The sequence below is a fragment of the Bos grunniens genome, chromosome 20, assembly GCF_055505025.1.
Source record: "Bos grunniens cultivar Pamir isolate PY7600 chromosome 20, Bosgru_T2T1.0, whole genome shotgun sequence".
NCBI lineage: Eukaryota > Metazoa > Chordata > Mammalia > Artiodactyla > Bovidae > Bos > Bos grunniens.
In genome coordinates, this window is record NC_141184.1 from 45,727,889 (window position 1) to 45,751,291 (window position 23,403).

The 23,403-nt window shown below is 37.4% G+C and overlaps 1 protein-coding gene across 2 annotated transcripts in view; it reads left to right on the plus strand.

The window, feature by feature from the left end:
* The window catches only part of ITGA1 (integrin subunit alpha 1), a 182,044-nt gene that overhangs the window by 146,040 nt on the left and 12,601 nt on the right, over window positions 1-23,403 (plus strand). For both annotated transcript variants that reach the window (XR_015148718.1, XM_086361668.1), the window contains exons 19-28: window positions 1,889-2,098; window positions 5,195-5,275; window positions 5,714-5,790; window positions 8,778-8,867; window positions 10,725-10,827; window positions 12,496-12,609; window positions 12,776-12,880; window positions 13,043-13,147; window positions 18,960-19,052; window positions 22,455-22,571. Coding sequence is in view for 1 of the 2 variants with exons in the window: in XM_086361668.1 (XP_086217794.1) it covers window positions 1,889-2,098; window positions 5,195-5,275; window positions 5,714-5,790; window positions 8,778-8,867; window positions 10,725-10,827; window positions 12,496-12,609; window positions 12,776-12,880; window positions 13,043-13,147; window positions 18,960-19,052; window positions 22,455-22,571 (1,095 nt within the window). In the remaining variant the exon portion in view is untranslated. The remainder of the gene's footprint in view (window positions 1-1,888; window positions 2,099-5,194; window positions 5,276-5,713; window positions 5,791-8,777; window positions 8,868-10,724; window positions 10,828-12,495; window positions 12,610-12,775; window positions 12,881-13,042; window positions 13,148-18,959; window positions 19,053-22,454; window positions 22,572-23,403) is intronic.

Here is a 23,403-nt window from a genome sequence, read left to right on the forward strand (position 1 = left end):
TACAAATGACACCTATTTTTATCTTTTCTGAATTTAGGAGCACTTGAAAGAAAGATATGAGTTGGCCAACTGGAACTCCCCTTTATTACTAATGAACACTGGGTTCCAGGGCATGGTTTGAGTATAATGGGGGTCCTCCTACAGAGCCAGGCTTAGGCCACAGGTAACTAAATAGGTCATTAGCAGTGCTCACTAACCTCTGGCCTTCTGGGGGACCCACTTTGTAAAACTTGCAGAATGGAAATGTGATGTATGCTTCCTCGTGGGCTCACCACTGCCCCAACAGCAGAAGACACAGGAAGGGACTAAACTGTGCTCACCTAGCTTATGCTTCCAAGTTCAGTCTACTGTCTGATCACTGCGGAAGAGTGAGATTGTGAGTGTGGCACGGATGGGATTTGTTACTCATTCAGTCGTGTCTGATTCTTTGTGACCACATGGACTGTAGCCCACCAGGCTCCTCTGCCCATGGGGTTTTCCAGACAAGAATACTGGACTGGGTTGCCATTCCCTTCTCCAACTAATGGAGTTGGGAAGAGAAATTCATTTTCCCCTGCACATATCTTCTGCTTTCCTTTCCTTCCTTACAAGTATATTTACTGTGTGTCTTTCATGTTCCAGGCATCAGAACTTGCAGTTCTAACCTAGGAAACAAGTATTAGGTAGTCATTACAGGACATGCCCTGGAGGAGAACTTCAGAGCTCAAAGGGAACTTATGCTACACTGAGGTATCAAGGATTAGAAAGTGAAAAGTGAAAGTTAGTAATGTCCAACTCTTTGTGACCCCATGGACTATATAGTCCATGGAATTCTCCAGGTCAGAATACTGGAGTGGGTAGCCGTTCCCTTCTCCAGGGGATCTTCCCAAGCCTCCCTGGAACTTAGGCCACTGCAGTTGAGATCTGAAGCACAGGAAGGTTTTTCCATCCTATTAGAGGAGTGGAGAGGGCAGTGTTCCAGGAAGAGTTTCCATGCTAAGGTTCAGACACATAAAAGAAACTCACTAAGCTCACCAGTGCTGCTGAAGCTGAAGAGCAAGGGCAGAAGGTGATGTGAGATGAGACAGGAGGCACAGGCAGGAGCCAGATCACCAGGACTTTGTGCCACTGCACAGACTTTAATCGTTCCTGAAGAGCCGAGGAATGCTCTTGATGGCTTTAGTTGGTTTGGTGATAGCACTGGATTTTTGGGGGTTCTTTTAAGAGTTACTTCAGCTGCAAGGTGGAAACTGTTTGGAGGGAATCAAGAGTGGGTATGGAAGACCAGTCAGGGAGTTGTTGCTTTAGTTCAGGGAGCAAGTAAGAAGAGCTGGCTAGAGATAGAGGTGGAAATGCAGAGGCAAGGAGGTGTGGAAGGTATTTAGAACAGAGGTAGAGTGGATGGTTCTTGGTGATGGGTTGGATAAGGGGGAGGGGCTGAATGAAGAAGAGGAGTCAAGGAAAGTGCCCAGTTAGGTGGTTTGATCTTTTTCTACCCGCTTGACCGAAGCTATTATGATCTTGAGTACTTGATTCTTTTAAACAGAAAATCTCATGATCAGAGTTGAGTGTTACAGTGTTCTCTCATAACTTTGGATCATGGAGTACTTGACTTATTTCTTTGAAACCGTTGCTGTTCTGGCAGATGAAAACCAGTGAAAAACATCTGTGAAAACTGTGCATTCCTTAAAAGACTGGAAAAATTTATAGCCAAAAGTAAAAATTACAATTTTCCCCTATAAATTATAGGAACAACTATAAAAATTCCTTATGATTTCTGCAGTGAAATCTGCTCTCTTTATGATCTGCTTATTTTGGAAATATGTCATTTCTTTTATGCAAGTTCATAGGTAATTTTCAATAATGCCTAGCTAAATTTTGAAAAAATGCTTTTCTGTGACCATTTCAGATTCCCTTTGCCAAAGATTGTGGAAACAAGGAAAAATGTGTCTCGGACCTTGCCTTGGATGTATCCACCACAGAAAAGGGCCTGCTTATTGTCAAGTCCCACAATGATAAGTTCAATGTTAGCCTCACAGTCAAAAATAAAAAGGACAGTGCCTATAACACCAGAACCATAGTGAATTATTCTCCAAATCTAATTTTTTCAGGAATTGAGGTAAACCTTCAGTTTTATATTTATTTTATTCTTGTAATAATCATGCATTGAACCTACTTTTCAAACTACTGTGGTAACTTTTATTACATTGATTTTAGAAGACTAGAAAGCATTTTGTACAAAACTAGCACTTACTAATGATGAAAGGACCAAATTTGTTTTTTAAGTTTTTGTTTTGATGTATTTCTTTAGAGGTGTATGACTTTTCTTGGATTCAGTATCCAGAAAGGATCGCTGATGTACCAAAACTGTAGGCTTCACAGAAGACTTACATCACTGAAATTGAGACTAAGTCAAGAAAAAAAAAGTCAAAAGAGTTTAACAGAAGGGCAGAGAAGGAGCAGTACATTTGCTGAACAATAACAAAACATTTATGTGCATAAAAATCAAGATACCATTCCCCACTTTCTATGCATGATCCTTACATTGGCAAGGGAGTTGTATTAAATAACTCTGTCTCATTGTCATGACAGAAGGGTTTTTTTTATTATTATTTTGGCAGTAACATATAGCTGCATAAGATGCTCTATCAGGATTAATTAATACTTCCAAATTTGAACTTTGCAATTAAATATGATCTCTGAATTAACTCCCCTGGATTAAAATTCTGTGTATATTTATATGTATATTTATATTTATATGAATTAGTACTATATATGATTGATATTAAAACCAAGTATGCTTAATATATATAATATTAAAACTTTAATTGTCCAAGTTCTGTAAATTCAGATTTTCACTGATGTGTGTGTGTTTGTGTGTTAGTCACTCAGTCATGTCCAACTCTGCGACCCCTATGGACTATAGCCCACCAGGCTCCTCTGTCCAAGGGATTCTCCAGCCGAGTACTGGAGTGGGTTGCCATTTCCTTCTCCAATTTATTAGGATATCACTCAGGAACATGATACTAAGATCAGCTTAAAAAATGTCCTATATTACTGCCACATAGTTTAGACTCAGTAAAGAATGTTAAGTAAAAATCTCAAAGAGCAAAGCAATGCCAGGAAAATAGTACCCCTGAATTTTTCTGAGAAAAGAGACCTGTATTGAAAGTCACCCTCTGTGTCTTCTTCAGCTGACTTCATGGCGTTGGCAGAGAAATCAACGAGGCCTCTCTCTAAATACTTCTATTTACCATAACAATCCTAATAATAATAGTTTTTTCTTGAGTTGTATTATGTGTCAGATACTGTTCTGTAAGCTTTATTTAATTCTCATTAATTCCTTTGCAAGTAAGGTGTTACAGTACTGCAGAGATTCTAAGATAAACCCTCTTTTTACACTTTAATGCTTCTGTAATTGCATTTTACAATTGATATGCTTATTTTATGGGTGGCATTATTGTTTACTTTTTGTTGTATGTAAAATACTGGTGAGTCTCACATTCAAAGGCAGTTTCAATTTGATGAGATAGAGTTTGACTAACCCCCAGTAGGTGGAAAATCAGGCCCAGAGAAGAGAGGAGTCCTGATGAGAATAAAGCTAACAGTGCAGGGCTCAGAGTTTAAATCCTGGTGGTCCCAGGTCCAAGCTCAAGCTCTTACCCACTTCTCCAGTGACGACCATTCACTGTGGACTTCCACGTGGTCATCCTGCCGGTGTGGATAATTTCCTACAAACACCTGCTGACTCTGAGGCAGATGGTGTTAGTCCTCCCAGTTTTCAGTAGAAGATCCAAACGGGCTGGTGTGACATGCTTCGTTCCTACCCCCATCCTTACTGAGGTGCTGTAAGCACCTCACATTTTTTTGAGCTGTGGGACAAGTGATCTTAGAATGCTGTTCAGTTCAGTTCAGTTCAGTTGCTCAGTCATGTCTGACTCTTTGCGACCCCATGAATTGCAGCACGCCAGGCCTCCCTGTCCATTACCAACTCCCGGAGTTTACTCAAACACATCCATTGAGTCAGTGATGCCATCCAGCCATCTCATCCTCTGTCGTCCCCTTCTCCTATTGCCCCCAGTCCCTCTGAGGATCAGGGTCTTTTCCAATGAGTCAACTCTTCACGTGAGGTGGCCAAAGAATTGGAGTTTCAGCTTCAGCATCAGTCCTTCCAATGAACACCCAGGACCGATCTCCTTTAGGATGGACTGGTTGGATCTCCTTGCAGTCCAAGGGACTCTCAAGAGTCTTCTCCAACACCACAGTTCAAAAGCATCAATTCTTCAGCGCTCAGCCTTCTTCACAGTCCAACTCTCACATCCATACATGACTACTAGAAAAACCGTAGCCTTGACTAGGCAGACTTTTGTTGGCAAAGTAATGTCTCTGCTTTTTAATATGCTATCTAGGTTAGTCTTAACTTTCCTTCCAAGGAGTAAGTGTCTTTTAATTTCATGGCTGCAGTCACCATCTGCAGTGATTTTGGAGCCCAAAAAAATAAAGTCTGACACTGTTTCCCCATCTATTTCCCATGAAGTGGTGGGACCGGATGCCATGATCTTTGTTTTCTGAATGTTGAGCTTTAAGCCAACTTTTTTACTCTCCTCTTTCACTTTCATCAAGAGGCTTTTGAGTTCCTCTTCACTTTCTGCCATAAGGGTGGTGTCATCTGCATATCTGAGGTTATTGATATTTCTCCTGGCAATCTTGATTCCAGCTTGTGCTTCTTCCAGCCCAGTGTTTCTCATGATGTACTCTGCATAGAAGTTAAATAAGCAGGGTGACAATATACAGCCTTGATGTACTCCTTTTCCTATTTGGAACCAATCTGTTGTTCCATGTCCAGTTCTAACTGTTGCTTCCTGACCTGCATATAGGTTTCTCAAGAGGCAGGTCAGGTGGTCTGGTATTCCCATCTCTTGAAGAATTTCCCACAGTTTATTGTGATCCACACAGTCAAAGGCTTTGGCATAGTCAATAAAGCAGAAATAGATGTTTTTCTGGAACTCTTGCTTTTTTGATGATCCAGCGGATGTTGGCAATTTGATCTCTGAGACTTTCCCAAAAACTATACTGTGAAATCTAAGCAAGGCAGCTTCTAAGGCACAGCTGGGGAAATCTGAGCTCAAGTATTTCAATATATTCAAGTATTTCAGTCAAGTTCAAGTATTTCACCTTCATACCTGATCTAATTCTGTTTACTTTCTCTTCCTAGGCTATCCAAAAAGACAGTTGTGAATCCAATCATAATATCACATGTAAAGTTGGCTATCCTTTCCTAAGAAAAGGAGAAATGGTAAGCAGATTATAGAAAATACATGTGGCAATTGGATACAAAAAATAATATACTCAAAGCCAAAAATATAAATGTTTCTAATGGATGTGTTTAGATGGTTGCTGGTACTTGAAGTTTCTGTTTTAAAGAGACTTTAGTAATGACCATTTCATAATTACAATGTTTATGATTGTGATCTGGTAGACAGTGGTAATACGAAAAAATAGCAATGGGTGGGATATAATAATGTGATAGTGTTGGATCTGTATGTAACATCTCTGGTGTGTTAAGATGTTTTCACATATATCTTCTCCTTTACTCATGAAATTTGCATTATTAATTAATAAATGAGCAATTTTATTTTAAAAAGAAAAATATTTATATGATTTAATACTTTAATTAATGCAAAAATTTTACTTTAGTTTCTTATCTGTTACTAAAGATATTTTTATTTTACAGGTAACATTCAAAATATTATTTCAGTTTAACACATCTTATCTCATGGAAAATGTGATCATTCATTTAAGTGCAACAAGGTTGGTTCCTGTGTGTACATGAGTGTATGTGGATGCCTGCAAATAATTTCTTTCATATATTTAAAATGTTCTATAGACTGACTTGAACTTCTTACAGCTTTTATGTGATCAGTAGAAGTAGAAGGCAGTGAACCCCTTTACTTCACAAAATCATCCTTATGAATAATTAGCAAAATAGAGAAATTTTCATTTAATAGAAATAATAAACCTAATTGGGTTAAACCACTGGTTCTATGAGTCATAAAACATGTTGTAATCACACATCACTTATATCTGCCAAATTGAATTTAAATCCATTAAAAATTTTATAGGCTTTGCTAATTTAAAAACTTTTATGGACTGCCCATCAAAATCAACTGAATCATTAAAGAGACTTAAAAATTTTATGATACCCTTTTGTAGCTTAATAAATTTTATTCAAATCAGTCAAAGCTTCTGAAAGATGGTATAGACAATACACAAACAAAAAATAGCAAAAGTCTAATAAGGAAATTGAAATAGTACTTACCTTTTTTCTAAGAGTAACTGTACGCTGGACCATAAGCAACTTGAGGTAAACTTTTATCATTTGTTGTTTTATTCCCAGTTTTAAAAAAAATCTAATAATTGAATAATTACAAATAAATGTAAAGTGAGTGAGTGAGAAAATGAATTAAATGGATGAGTTAATTCTGTATACTCAATTCAGTTCAATTTAGCAAATACTTATTTGAACTCTACTATGGACAAAATAGGCCTTCCCTGGTAGTTCAGCTGGTAAAGAATTCACCTGAAATGCAGCAGACCCCGGTTCGATTCCTGGGTCAGGAAGATCCCCTGAAAGAGGGAGAGACTATTTATTCCAGTATTCTTGGGCTTCCCTGGCGGCCCAGATGGTGAAGAATCTGCCTGCAGTGTTGGAGACCTGGATTTGATCCCTTGGTTGGGAAGATTCCCTGGAGGAGGGCATGACAACCCACTCCAGTATTCTTGCCTGGAGAGTCCCATGGACACAGGAGCCTGGTGGGCTACAGTCCATGGGGTCACAAAAAGTCAGACGGGAAAGAGTTGGACAGGACTGAACGACTAAGCACAGCACACACAGCACGTGGACAAGATACTGACTTTGTCCCTTAAATAAGGGCATGAAGCTCCTCATGAAGGGAATACTACAGTAGGGGACTGAGACTAGTATTTAAATTATTATCAGACAGGATAGAACAGGGAAAATTTATTAAAGAACTAGAAGCCATGTGTGGAGACTTAATGGAGGGTGAAATTATATCTACTTGGCAATGAAAACCCAAGAAAGATTTATTAAGGAGGTTATAAGTAAGAAGGACCTTAAAGAATGGGTAGCAATTCAGAGAGGTTGGTGGGTAGTTAGATAGAATGTTTCAAGTAAAAAATGTGCAGCTTGAGCAAGAACACAAAGGGAGACCACTAGATCTATTTGGGGGAATGTTGGGTGATCAATTTTAGTGCAAATATAGGAGAATACACAAAAGAATAATGGCAGATAAGCAGGGAACGTACGTCTTACCATGGATGGTGAGTACTGAATTTCGAAATGAGGCATCTTTTCTTAGTTGAACAGGCCATGAAATGTTTTTGAGGGGCGAAGTCATATGTACAGAGCTGTTTCTTTCAAAGGTTAACTGGGCTGCAGTGTGGGATGGGTTAGAGGCAGGGGCCATTTACAGCAAAAGCCCAATCACACATACATCTATAACCCAAGACAGGGAGCTGCCTTCACTGCCTCATCACTCATATCATGCTGCTAATATACTTGGGAATAAGCAGAGCCATTAAAGGGTACCCGTTGCCCATTTTGTGAGACAAAATGCTAGGTGCTTGGTCACTTGGTAGAGGGGCATATGTGATAACAATAATAAAAATTAATACTTACTGAGTATTTCCTATGTCCTTGGCACAATGGTAAGCATTTTACACTTGTTGCTCACTTATTATTTATTAAGAATTTAATCATAAAATTCCCATTTTATAGATGAAGAAACTGAGGCCTGAGGCACAGAGAGACTAAACAACTGTCCCAAAGTAGGTCAATGTCCAAGAACAGTCTCAGGCCCTCTGGCCCCAGAGCCAGTGTTGGTACCTGTTATAGCACTTGTCCATGCTTTTTTACTTAATACAGGAGAGTATGAGATATGTGTATGTACATATAAATGTATAAATATCTAGGCATGCATTTAAATAACATATAACTGAAATTATTACTAAAATCAGGGAGGAAAGTAGGTTCTCAACAAATAAGCACCAAGTACAAGGCATGTGCTGTGCTGTGCTTAGTCACTCAGTCATGTCTGACTCTTTGCAACCCCACGGACTGTGGCCCACCAGGCTCCTCTGTCCAAGGGGATTCTCCAGGCTAGAATACTGGAGTGGGTTGCCATGCTCTTCTCCAGGGGATCATCCCAACCCAGGGATTGAACCCAGGTCTCCCTCATTGCAAGAGGATTCTTTACTGTCTGAGCCACTAGGGAAGCCCAAGTACAAGGCCTGGAAAGACTATTAAGTGAGAAGACAAAGGTTTTAGATTTATTCTCAGCTATGTACTCCGGAGCACGTCTTTTCACAAGGGCCTCATCTGTGATGAATAAGAATCACCTGTGTGATTTACATAAAAAAACACAATTTCATGAATCCTACTTTGGGCCTACTAAATCCATATTGTTCTAGGAGAAAAGCCCAGTAATCTGTGTATTTAACCATTGACCCAAGAATACTTATTATTCACACAGAAGTTTGCAAAACCTTGTAGTAAATCAGTGTTATTTTCAACCCTCGCCGCACTTGAGAATCACCTTAGGGTCTTTTAACAATATCCATCTCTGATCTCCCTCTCCACACTGAATTTTTAAATCAATAATTCTATTTTGTGTGTGTGTCTTTATTTAGTTACCAAAATAAACTTCTCATTCAAATGCTTAGAAAAGTCTCTAAATAGCCAACGGTTTAATGATTTGTCTGACTGCTGTGTTTTCCAGTGACAGTGAAGAGCCGCCTGAAACCCTTTTTGATAATGAAGTGAACATTTCTATCCCTGTAAAGTACGAAGTTGGACTACAGTTTTTCAGGTAGGAGAACCCCACACTTCAAGTTGATGCCTTCCGGTAACCCAGTGGATCTCAGCTTGTGGTCCCTGAACATGGGTATCAGAATCACCTGGGAGCTTCTTAAAACGAGGCAGATTCTCTGACCTTACCCCAGATGTACTGAATAAGAAATTCTGGGGAGGGGGCCCAGAAATCTGCGTTAAACCCTCTGGGTGATTCTCGTGCACTCTAAAAATTGAGAACCAGCATCCTAAATAATCTGAAATGTGAGGTGCTACTAATACCAAATTGCATTAGCAGTTCAGTCTTAAGTCCTAAATGCAAGCTGAAGACCCAGAAACCCTTCATGAAGGGCAGTGTCTGTAGAGGTCCAACATATTTCTTGGCTCTTATTCTCATTGTGTGGGATCTGATTATTCTGCCCATCCTGGACATTCAAGATTAAATCATTGTTTACTGACAAGAGGTATTCATTTCCTTCAGGGGCTTCCCTGGTGGCTCAGTAATAAGGAATCCATCTGTGATGCAGGAGATGCTGGTTAAATCCCTGGGTCATAAAGATTCCCTGGAGGAGGAAATGGCAACCCATTCCAGTACTCTTGCCTGGGAAATCCCATGGACAGAAGAACTTGGTGGGCTGTCGTCCACGGGGTTGCAGAAGAGTCAGACACAACTTATCAACTTGTTGTTGTTGTTGTTGTTGTTCAGTCGCTCAGTCGTATCCGACTCTTTGCGACACCGTGGACTGCAGCACGGCAGGCTTCCCTGTCCTTCACCATCTCTCAGGGTTTACTCAGACTCACGTCCACTGAGTCGGTGATGCCATCCCACCATCTCATCCTCTGTCATCCCCTTCTCCTCCTGCCTTCAATCTTTCCCACCATCATGGTCTTCCAATGAGTCAGCTCTTCACATCAGGTGGCCAAACTTAAAGACTAAACAGCAACAAAATTTATTTCCTCCATTATTCATAAACCATCCTTTTTCATAAGAATTTCTAAGCTATCCAAACACCAGTTATGTTAGTAAACTTGCATGAGCAGGACTCCAGGCTTTTGCTAAATAAATATGAACTGTGTACAAAAAGTACAAAAATCTGTGTCATTTATTCTGACTCTTGTCATGTTATTAATTTATTTTCTATGGCACTTTCGTTTTACTAATAAAAGACCACAAAAATGAAAGGATTGTAGGATACACATGTAGATTTTGCATATATATCTTAACCTTTAATTCTATTCCCTGTTTTCTATATTTTTACTTTCATTTCTCTTGGTACACTGACTTATCCCAAGAATTTTTCACTTATTTAAAATCAAATTTTGGCAAACATGTATTTTTTGTCTTCTCTAAACTGAAGTATTGCTTTTAAATATGTTTATGTTACATTTCCATCTACCAAGTTCATCCAAAGAACATGGAGTTTTATGAAAAAGATTGAAAGTTTTATGAAACTTTTATGAAAAATATTTTAACAGTAAATACATGACTTTAAATTGTGAAAAGGTAACAAATTGTTAAAATCTACTTAAAATTCAGCACTATTAAAAATACTAGGTTTTAGCCTGATTATTCACTAAATGTAGATGATATTAATAAATTCATGAAAACGTTTCATGTATCCATCAAACTTTTACTTTCAAAATTATACATATTTTAGTATTTTAAGCATTGGTAACTATTGAATTAAACTGTAATCTTTCTCACCCTCCTCAAAGATTTAACTTTAGATTTCAGGGTAAAAGAATTTGCGTTTGATTTGAAATCTCTTGAAGTACTTATTGTGGGATTCCTAGTATATAGAAAGAAAAAATGAGGTCAAGTAAAAGTTACACTTTGTTTTATTTTACTTTTTGTCTTCCAATTAATTCTCTTAAGCTCTGCAAGTGAATACCATATTTCAATTGCGGCCAATGAGACTGTCCCTGAAATCATTAATTCTACTGAGGACCTTGGAAACGAAATTGATATCTTCTACTTGGTAAGAAATTACTTCTAAATTAGTGTTGTGAAAGAGGTATTTGTAAGTTTAGAAGTTAAAGTATTAACAGACACATACAAATATGTTGGTTCAACAGTTAATCTCTATATTCCAGCATATTTTCCTTTATAATTTCTTTAAATTAAATTTATATAATTTATTTAAATTAAAATAAATCTATAATTTAAGATAGTTTTATTTAATTTTTTATTTGGGGCCTCCCTGGTGGCTCAGATGGTAAAGAATCTGCCTGCAATGCAGGGGACCCGGGTTCGATCCATGGGTAGGGAAGATCCCCTGGAGAAGGGAATGGCACCCCACTCCAATATTCTTGCCTGGAGAATCCCATGACGGAGGAGCCTGGTGGGCTACAGTCCATGGGATCTTAATTTTGTCTGGGCTGGGTCTTCATGGCTGCACCGGCTTTCCTCTAGTTGTGGAGAGGGGGGCTGCTCTCCAGTCGCAGTGCAGGGCCTTCTCATTGCCCTGGGTTCTCTCTTGCTGTGGAGCACGTGGGCCCAGCAGTTGCGATTCTCGGGCTCTAGAGCAGGGCTTCTGTATGGCACACAGGCTTAGTTCCTCCACCGCATGTGGGATTTTCCAAGACCAGGGATCAAACCTGTATCTCCTGCATTGGCAGGCAGATTCTTTACCAGTGAGTCACCAGGGAAGCCGTAACATAATTTCATTTAAATTGATGATAATTATACTTTCAAGCAACTTAAAAGACCCAGAGCTCTAATTCCCTCAGAAGACACAAATTAGTTAGAATGACTTCCTAGGAGAAAATAAGGAACCAAGTAGACTCTACCTATAACCACATAGACTTTATTTCCATTTTTTAGTATAACTCAAAAAACACTTTTAAAAAAATAACATGACTATTTCAAAAATTGTCTTGATAATTTCCTTTACTGAACAAATAAATTGGTAACTCATCCTGCTTCTTGCTACATTTTATGTGTTATACCATAACTTACGGTGTTCCTACTAATGTCTCCATAAATAATGTTTTATGTTACAACCTTTATTTTTATTTTTGAACCCTTCATAACAAGCTTTTCCTAACCATTATAGTAAATAATTATGGAGTTGAGCCAGGCTGTCATTTTAGATCATGCCTACTTACAGATACAGACTCAAGTTATTGTTACTCAAGTAAAAAGCATCCAACTCAAATGACGGGTTTAAGTCTGTATTCAAAAGAATGAAATAACACAGCATTGTTAGAAGATGGTCTCAGTGTCTTTGGGAATTGGCTATGATGAAAAAGGAAATTCTCTTACAAAGCGGAAATAAATGTATACTATCAAGAATATTTTATTGTTTTTATTTGTGCCCTTTGCTGAAATGCCTCAGAAAGTTAGTATAACTGCCTGTCACTCTACTACTGGAATAAGGTTTTGAAATGTAGGCTACCAGTTTTTTCTAGGCCCATTTACTTTTCCTAGATTAGAGAATTCAGCAAACAAGGAAGAAAGGAAAGAAGAAAGGAAGGAAGGAAGGCCAATTCTCTGTCCAGTGCCATAAAATCCTCTACATTCATTTTGGGATTCAAAATATTATACAACTTAATTAATCAATTAAGAAGCAAAATCTTATGTAAGACAGAAAACTTGCTGTTGAAAGAAGAAAAGGTTACGTTTCTTTTTCTCTTTTTCCCTGTAGATTAGAAAAAGTGGGCATTTTCCAATGCCAGAACTTAAACTGACAATTTCATTTCCCAATGTGACGTCGGATGGTTTTCCTGTACTGTACCCAAGTGGATGGTCATCTTCCGAGGTAATCGTGTGTGCCTCAGAGTTATGCTTCTTTTCTACTGCACACTTACCAAGAGGGATCATTCATGTTTGGCAATGTCTATCATTCACAGATCCTTCACATTATTTTTCAAGTCATTTTTCCCTCTGATATCTCATCTGATAAAAGACATGTTTTTATTTCATAGAACGTCAACTGCATACCCAGTAACCTTCAGGATCCTTTTGGTATCAACACTGGGAAGAAAATGATGATATCCAAATCTGAAGATATCAAACGAGGCACCATTCTGGTAAATTCAAATTAGCAAGACAAGCGCTCATTTTACCTCATGCTTTCTAAGTGAATAAATTCAATATCAACCTAAAAATAACTATGATGTAGACTATTTGTAATATACTATCTTTCATCGAATGGCATGAATACTAATTTATACCTCTGGGCATTTAAACAGGACTGCAGTGCGTGTAAATTTGCCACCATCACGTGTAACCTGATTCCGTCTGACATGAGCCAAGTGAATGTTTCACTTATCTTATGGAAACCAACTTTTATAAAAGTAAGTGATTGTATAGTTCTCTGCAATAATTGAATAATATGAACAAATATTCATCACTTAATAAAACAAAGCAGAGTGCTTCTTTAGAAAGAACATAAGACTGGAAGCCTAAACAAATGTGATCCAAGCCTTAGCTCTACTAAATCAACTCTTTGGATGTCATTTTCCTTGTCTGTTGGGCTTCCCTTGTGGCTCAGCTGGTAAAGAATCTGCCTGCAATGCGGGAGACCTGGGTTCAATCCCTGGATTGGGAAGATTCCCTGGAGAAGGGAAAGGCTACCCACTCCAGTATTCTGGCCTGGAGAAGTCCATGGATGGTATAGTCCATGGGGTCGCAAATAAGTCAGACACAACTGAGCAACTTTCACTCACTCACTTCCTTGTCTGTTAGTAACTAAGTTACTTCCAAGGTCCCCTTTCATATATATGCCTTTTTTTTTTTTTTTGCTATTTATTTTTTTTTAATTTTGTTTTATTTTTAAACTTTACAATATTGTATCGGTTTTGCCAAATATCAAAATCAAATATCTGCCACAGGTATACATGTGTTCCCCATCCTGAACCCTCCTCCCTCCTCCCTCCCCATACCATCCCTCTGGGTCATCCCAGTGCACCAGCCCCAAGCATCCAGTATTGTGCATCAAACCTGGACTGTCGACTCGTTTCATATATGATATTATACGTATTTCAATGCCATTCTCCCATATCATCCCACCCTCTCCCTCTCCCACAGAATCCAAAAGACTGTTCTATACATCAGTGTCTCTTTTGCTGTCTCGTATACAAGATTATTGTTACCATCTTTCTAAATTCCATATATATGTGTTAGTATACTGTATTGGTCTTCTTTCTGGCTTATTTCACTCTGTATAATAGGCTCCAGTTTCATCTACCTCATTAGTACTGGTTCAAATGTATTCTTATTAATGGCTGAGTAATACTCCATTGTGTATATGTACCACAGCTTTCTTATCCATTTATCTGCTGATGGACATCTAGGTTGCTTCCATGTCCTGGCTATTATAAACAGTGCCGCGATGAACATTGGGGTACACGTGTCTCTTTCAATTCTGGTTTCCTCAGTGTGTATGCCCAGCAGTGGGATTGCTGGATCATAAGGCAGTTCTATTTCCAGTTTTTTAAGGAATCTCCACACTGTTCTCCATAGTGGCTGTACTAGTTTGCATTCCCACCAACAGTGTAAGAGGGTTCCCTTTTCTCCACACCCTGTCCAGCATTTATTGCTTATAGACTTTTGGATTGCAGCCATTCTGACTGGTGTGAAATGGTACCTCACAGTGGTTTTGATTTGCATTTCTCTGATAATGAGTGATGTTGAGCATCTTTTCATGTGTTTGTTAGCCATCTGTATGTCTTCTTTGGAGAAATGTCTGTTTAGTTCTTTGGCCCATTTTTTGATTGGGTCATTTATTTTTCTCAAATTGAACTGTAGGAGTTGCTTGTATATTTTTGAGATTAGTTGTTTGTTGGTTGCTTCATTTGCTATTATTTTCTCTCATTCTGAAGGCTGTCTTTTCACCTTGCTTATAGTCTCCTTTGTTGTGCAGAAGCTTTTAAGTTTAATTAGGTCCCATTTGTTTATTTTTGCTTTTATTTCCAATATTCTGGGAGGTGGGTCATAGAGGATCCTGCTGTGATGTATGTCGGAGAGTGTTTTGCCTATGTTCTCCTCTAGGAGTTTTATAGTTTCTGGCCTTACGTTTAGATCTTTAATCCATTTTGAGTTTATTTTTGTGTATGGTATTAGAAAGTGCTCTAGTCCCAGCACCACTTGTTAAAGAGATTTTTTTTAATCCATTGTATATTCTTGCCTCCTTTGTCAAAGATAAGGTGTCCATATGTGCGTGGATTTATCTCTGGGCTTTCTATTTTGTTCCATTGATCTATATTTCTGTCTTTGTGCCAATACCATACTGTCTTGATGACTGTGGCTTTGTAGTAGAGCCTGAAGTCAGGTAGGTTGATTCCTCCAGTTCCATTCTTCTTTCTCAAGATAGCTTTGGCTATTTGAGGTTTTTTGGATTTCCATACAAATTGTTAAATTATTTGTTCTAGCTCTGTGAAGAATACCATTGGTAGCTTGATAGGGATTGCACTGAATCTATAGATTGCTTTGGGTAGTATACTCATTTTCACTATATTGATTCTTCCAATCCATGAACATGGTATATTTCTCCATCTATTAGTGTCCTCTTTGATTTCTTTCACCAGTGTTTTATAGTTTTCTATATATAGATCTTTAGTTTCTTTAGGTAGATATATTCTTAAGTATTTTATTCTTTCCGTTGCAATGGTGAATGGAATTGTTTCCTTAATTTCTCTTTCTGTTTTCTCATTATTAGTGTATAGGAATGCAAGGGGTTTCTATGTGTTGATTTTATATCCTGCAACTTTACTATAATCATTGATTAGTTCTAGTAATTTTCTGGTGGAGTCTTTAGGGTTTTCTATGTAGAGGATCATGTCATCTGCAAATAGTGAGAGTTTTACTTCTTCTTTTCCAATTTGGATTCCTTTTATTTCTTTTTCTGCTCTGATTGCTGTGGCCAAAACTTCCAAAACTATGTTGAATAGTAATGGTGAAAGTGGGCACCCTTGTCTTGTCCCTGACTTTAGAGGAAATGCTTTCAATTTTTCACCATTGAGGATAATGTTTGCTGTGGGTTTGTCATATATAGCTTTTATTATGTTGAGGTATGTTCCTTCTATTCCTGCTTTCTGGAGAGTTTTTATCATAAATGGATGTTGAATTTTGTCAAAGGCTTTCTCTACATCTATTGAGATAATCATATGGTTTTTATTTTTCATTTTATTAATGTGGTGTATTACATTGATTGATTTGCGGATATTGAAGAATCCTTGCATCCCTGGGATAAAACCCACTTGGTCATGGTGTATGATCTTTTTAATGTGTTGTTGAATTCTGATTGCTAGAATTTTGTTAAGGATTTTTGCATCCATGTTCATGAGTGATATTGGCCTGTAGTTTTTTTGGTTTTTTTGTGTGTGTGTGTGGGATCTTTGTCAGGTTTTGGTATTAGGGTCATGGTGGCCTCATAGAATGAGTTTGGAAGTTTACCTTCCTCTGCAATTTTCTGGAAGAGTTTGAGTAGGATAGGTGTTAGCTCTTCTCTAAATTTTTGGTAGAATTCAGCTGTGAAGCCATCTGGACCTGGGCTTTTGTTTGCTGGAAGATTTTTGATTACAGTTTCAATTTCCGTGCTTGTGATGGGTCTGTTAAGATTTTCTATTTCTTCCTGGTCCAGTTTTGGGAAGTTGTACTTTTCTAAGAATTTGTCCATTTCTTCCAAGTTGTCCATTTTATTGGCATATAATTGTTGATAGTAGTCTCTTATGATCCTTTGTATTTCTGTGTTGTCTGTTGTGATCTCTCCATTTTCATTTCTAATTTTATTGATTTGATTTTTCTCCCTTTGTTTCTTGATGAATCTGGCTAATGGTTTGTCAATTTTATTTATCCTTTCAAAGAACCAGCTTTTGGTTTTGTTGATTTTTGCTATGGTCTCTTTTGTTTCTTTTGCATTTATTTCTGCCCTAATTTTTAAGATTTCTTTCCTTCTACTAACGCTGGGGTTCTTCATCTCTTCCTTTTCTAGTTGCTTTAGGTGTAGAGTTAGGTTATTTATTTGACTTTTTTCTTGTTTCTTGAGGTGTGCCTGTATTGCTATGAACTTTCCCCTTAGGACTACTTTTACAGTGTCCCACAGGTTTTGGGTTGTTGTGTTTTCATTTTCATTCATTTCTATGCAAATTTTGATTTCTTTTTTGATTTCTTCTGTGATTTGTTGGTTATTCAGCAGCGTGTTGTTCAGCCTCCATATGTTGGAAATTTTAATAGTTTTTCTCCTGTAATTGAGATCTAATCTTACTGCATTGTGGTCAGAAAAGATGCTTGGAATGATTTCAATTTTTTTGAATTTACCAAGGCTAGATTTATGGCCCAGGATGTGATCTATCCTGGAGAAGGTTCCACGTACACTTGAGAAAAAGGTGAAATTCATTGTTTGGGGATGAAATGTCCTATAGATATCAATTAGGTCTAACTGGTCTATTGTATCATTTAAAGTTTGTGTTTCCTTGTTAATTTTCTGTTTAGTTGATCTATCCATAGGTGTGAGTAGGGTATTAAAGTCTCCCACTATTATTGTGTTATTGCTAATGTCTCCTTTCATACTTGTTAGCATTTGTCTTACATACTGCGGTGCTCCCGTGTTGGGTGCATATATATTTATAATTGTTATATCTTCTTCTTGGATTGATCCTTTGATCATTATGTAGTGACCGTCTGTCTCTTTTCACAGCCTTTGTTTTAAAGTCTATTTTATCTGATATGAGTATTGCGACTCCTGCTTTCTTTTGGTCCCTATTTGCATGGAAAATCTTTTTCCAGCCCTTTACTTTCAGTCTGTATGTGTCCCCTGTTTTGAGGTGGGTCTCTTGTAGACAGCATATATAGGGGTCTTGTTTTTGTATCCATTCAGCCAGTCTTTGTCTTTTGGTTGGGGCATTCAACCCATTTACGTTTAAGGTAATTATTGAGAAGTATGATCCCATTGCCATTTACTTTATTGTTTTGGGTTCGAATTTATACACCATTTTTGTGTTTCCTGTCTAGAGAATATCCTTTAGTATTTGTTGGAGAGCTGGTTTGGTGGTGCTGAATTCTCTCAGCTTTTGCTTGTCTGTAAAGCTTTTGATTTGTTTTAATGAATTTGTGGGGGAGAAAGTGTTCTCCCCATCCTACTCCTCCGCCATCTTAACTCCTCCCCTATATATGCTTTTTTTAAGTTTCTCTTATTCTTTCCTTTGCACTTTCCTTAACACCTTAGAATTCAGTTAAGAAAGAATTGGGGAAGGCGAAGGTGGGATGATTTGAGAGAATAGCATTGAAACATGTATATTACCATATGTGAAATAGATCACCAGTCTAAGTTTGATGCGTGAAACAGGGCACTCAAAGCCAGTGCACTGGGGCAGCCCTGAAGGATGGGATGGGGAGGGAGGAGGGAGGGGGGTTCAGGATGGGAGACACATGTATACCCATGGCTGATTCATGTCAATGTATGGCAAAAACCACTACAATATTGTAATTAGCCTCCAAATAAAATAAATAATTTTTTTTAAAAAAGAAACAAAGAGTCATAGAGAGACAATCCTTGACAGCATTAACAAAGATTAGAGCTAATGTATATTATAAATTTACTGCATTATGCTATCTATCTATTTTGGAGGACATTTTGACACTTAATAAAGTCAAATCCATCTGACAATTGGCTACTGTAAAACTTAATCCATTGTATTTTACATTATTTGTTTCTCTGTTAAAAGTATTTTGTTAATTATATGAAATTTCTATTTTTTAGATTTGATTATATTAAGTTGCTATTTTTAATAAATCATTATTGAATATTGGTAATTTCAATTTAATTCTAAACACATTTCTACATAAACCTCATTACCAGAGAGTAGCTATGCCATACCGAACTACATGAAAAGAGGGCAGGGTTTGGAGTTCATTTTGCAAAGGAAAAATTTTAATAGAAACTGTGTTATTCAGAAAAATTCTTCATTCTGTAATAAGGATCTAAGTGAGAATCTGAGTGCAGAGAGGAAGGGTGGATACACAGCCATCACTTCCTACCACGAATGCCATCTGGATGTTACATGCTTCAATCTCAGAAAAATTGTAGTTTGAAAAACTGCTCTAAAACACGGCTAGCTCTCATTGTGACTAGCTCCTTATATTGAAAACAAATTGTTTGCTTTGCAGGCACATTTTTCCAGCTTAAATCTTACTGTAAGGGCAGAACTTCAGAGTGAAAATGCAACACTAGTTCTAAGTGCTGGCAATCAAAAAAGAGAGGTAAGTGTGACTCCACGTTTTGAAAACATTATACATTTCACTCCATTTGTGACGTAACGTTCTATATTTGCTGATAGTCCCTAAAGCACTGACTAGAAGCGACTCAGCAGCAGCAGCAGCACTGTTGTCAATGAGTGGCAGACACTTTCTGCTTCAAATTACACTTGATTAGCTTCAAGTGTGATTTCAGTCTCCTTTTTTGTGAGAAACTGGGAAAAACCATGATATTTACAATTAACATGCCATGTTTGACTTTATTACTTATAACCATCACAGGAAATTGATGTTTTTATTCTTACGTTGATAACATATGATGCATCTGTCATTTTCATCCTTAAAAACTAACATTACAAAATGCAGTTGACATCTGAAGAGCAGACTTGAAAAACAATTTCTTTCCAGAAAATGCCTTTACACTGAATAGGAATACTTGTAAATTTATTTTTAAATTTTCTTCATTTAGCCATTGGGAAATAACAAACAAAAAATGAAGTAATATTCCCTGACACAAATTCATGCTGGAGTTCTTCTTAAAAATAAAATGGTTTGTTTTTTTCTCTTTTGTCCTATTGTAAAATAAGGTCAAAACACCTGTTAAACACGTGGGCAGTTGAGCATAATTTCCCTATTTATCATGAGAGTTTAAATTTTTCATATGGACATCATGAGTCATAAAATTATATTTGAAACTACCAAAAATTGAGAAGTTTTCATTTTTTATTTCAAATTAGTGTGTGTTAGTCACTCAGTCATGTTTGACTCTTTCTGACACCTTGGAATGTAGCCCACCAGGCTCCTCTGTCCATGGAATTCTCCAGGCAAGAATACTGGAGTGGGTTGCCATTTCCTTCTTCATCAAATTAGTATCTATTTAAAATAATTACAATGTCAGTGACTTCTGATAAGTACTTACCTTTAAAGAATATATGCATCATTTATCTATATATAATGTTTACTTTATAAACAGCACTTTGCTTGATATATTAAAAGTTGTTCCACATGTAGAGAAACTAAAATTTTACCAGTAAGCACCAAAGAAAAAGTATATATTATATTGGAAAGGATTTGGAAAGAGTATGTTTGATTACTAAATACATTTTGTTTAAATTTTATAATTAGCTTTATTTTCCCTAAATGTTACTTAAATTTTCCCACAGAGCCATTTTGGCTATATTTTATTCTAAAGAAAAATTACACTTAAACGGTTAAAATTACTAAAAATTATCATTTCATAGTTGTATGATCTTGGAGAAGTCACTGATTGCATCCAGACTTCCATTTCTGTGCCTCTGAGTTCAGGGAATTATTTTAGATGTGCTTAAAGTCTGTCTTCAAAGGTCTGATTCCATGTATGTCTATATTCTTGCCAGCTCTGTCTTCTAGATGCATGAGCAGTGACCTACTCAGAGTCAAGTGAGGGATCTGGATCAGTTTCCACTCTATGCAAATATCTTCCCTGTTAGTTTTCTTTTTTACCTCTAATCTTCCCCTCAAGGTTAAGGAATGGAGATGTTCCCCATTAAAGGGAGATACAGAACCTTGAGGTATTATTGGTCATTGATAGCTACCCTAAGGAGAAGGCAATGGCAACCCACTCCAGTACTATTGCCTGGAAAATCCCATGGACGGAGGAGCCTGCTAGGCAGCAGTCCATGAGGTCCCTAAGAGTCGGACACAACTGAGCGACTTCACTTTCACTTTTCACTTTCATGCATTGGAGAAGGAAATGGCAACTCACTCCAGTGTTCTTGCCTGGAGAATCCCAGGGACAGGGGAGCCTGGTGGGCTGCCGTCTATGGGGTCGCACAGAGTTGGACACGACTGAAGCGACTTAGCAGCAGCAGCAGCTACCCTAAATTAGTTGTTTTTTTTTTTTCCCCCTCAGAAACATAAGGGATAGGACACAGAGCAGACAAGCTTTATTGAGGGTTAGGTGCCACACTGAGAGAGCTTGATTAGCTGGAACACTAAAAACTGTCTCCTTGAAGTTTACTTCAGTTAAGATATACAGATGACACCACCTTTATGGCAGAAAGTGAAGAAGATTTAAAGAGCCTCTTGATGAAAGTGAAAGAGGAGAGTGAAAAAGTTGGCTTAAAGCTCAACATTCAGAAAATGAAGATCATGGCATCCAGTCCCATCACTTCATGGCAAATAGATGGGGAAACAGTGGAAACGGTGGCTGACTTTATTTTGGGGGGCTCCAAAATCACTGCAGATGGTGATTGCAGCCGTGAAATTAAAAGACGCTTACTCCTTGGAAGGAAAGTTATGATCAACCTAGACAGCATATTAAAAAGCAGAGATATTACTTTGTCAACAAAGGTCTGTCTAGTCAAGGCTATGGTTTTTCCAGTGGTCATGTATGGATGTGAGATTTGGACTATAAAGAAAGCTGAGTGCTGAAGAATTGATGCTTTTGAATTGTGGTGTTGGAGAAGACTCTTGAGAGTCCCTTGGACTGCAAGGAGATCCAATCAGTCCATCCTAAAGGAGACCAGTCCTGAGTGTTCATTGGAAGGACTGATGTTGAAGCTGAAACTCCAATACTTTGGCCACCTCATGCGAAGAGCTGACTCATTTGAAAAGACCCTGATGCTGGGAAAAATTGAGGGCAGGAGGAGAAGGGGACGACAGAGGATAAGATGGTTGGATGGCATCACCGACTCAATGGACATGGGCTTGGGTGGACTCCAGGAGTTGGTGATGGACAGGGAGGCCTGGCGTGCTGTGGTTCATGGGGTCACAAAGAGTCAGACACAACTGAGCGACTGAACTGAACTGAAGATCTAATTTATAGACGCTAAGAGAATGTCAACTGGAATAGACAGTGTGGTATAATAAAAAAGGCATTGAGGAAATGCATGCACAAATTTGTTCATCTGTACCCTTGAGATTTGTGCATCTTACTGTATGAAAATTATATCTCAATTTGTTAGCAAAAAATAAAGCATATTAGAATTAGAATTAAAGTTAGAATTAGAAGACTCCTTCAGGTTTATATGTCAACAACCTGTGACAACCTTCCAGTCTAAACTTAGGCTATTATGATAATGCACTGAAGGCTATGAATAAACCTTTAAAACATACAATACTACTCATTTTCCCTGAGTGAAATTCACCTCTGTCCTTGAGAATTTTGATCATATGTAGTTTACTCGTTATGTATGAATTTCTGGAGGATAATATTGCAAAATTGTTTTGGTAATAATGAATATGACATGATTAGAGATTTAGAATAGATGAAGGGCCTTTTAAAATGTGAACTCATTATTTTCTCTGTATGTAGTAATGAGATTGAGTACACTCTTTGGTAGAAAATTATAGCCTGCAAGAACTCAGTGTACTAGAAGTTCTAAGGGGTGTTTATCAATGTTAACCATCTTGTTTAATCATTTTCAGCTTGCTATCCAAATATCCAAAGATGGGCTACCAGGCAGAGTGCCACTGTGGGTTATCCTGCTGAGTGCTTTTGCTGGATTATTGCTATTAATGTTGCTCATATTAGCACTGTGGAAGGTAAGAATCAGAGTTCCTTAGACTTTTCTACTTCAGTTGTCAACAGCATATTGGTGAAACAAATTATGATTTATCCATGCTTTGGAATATAGTATTGTGTAGCCATTAAAAACACTGAAATGATAACCAAGACAAAATTTAAAAGAAAAATATATATCTCAAATGCTGTACACAACTTGAAACCACTTTTGTACAAGAAAGAAATAGACATATCCCAAAATTATGGAAGATCTCTCTAGAGATTGGGATTATAGGGGACTTTCATTTGTCTATAACATTGGAAATTATAAATTAAGTGTGCATTATTTTTATAAGCAGAGAAGAATGAAAACTCCCTTTTATAGAAAAAAGAAAAGAATGCATTCCTATGTCAGTTTAAGAACATAGAAGCAACAGAATTATGGTTAAGATAAAGCCCTATCCTAATCACATATCTTTATGTATCTTAAAAATTAAATGCTCTTTAATATATAAAAATACCACATTTTATGCAATAGTTGCATGCCTGAGTGAGAAATGAGATATTTGTTCAATTAGTTGATGACACAGAAATCTTATACTTTTACACACTCCTGTTTCAAATCCTCCTGTAAAACTAACCTATTTTTTGTCTAGTCAATCTATATTTACATATCAACAGATGTTTATTTCCATATCAGTAGATGTTTTGCTTAAATTAAGATATGCAAAATCTTTCAATCTTTGTATCTTTTTCAAATTAAGCAGAAATGAAATGATAGCTTTTAGGATAAATTTAATAGAGAATAAAATCTCATAGAAAAGTTGAATTTAATGTTTTTCTAATGAAATATCAAACTGGCATTTATTCTAG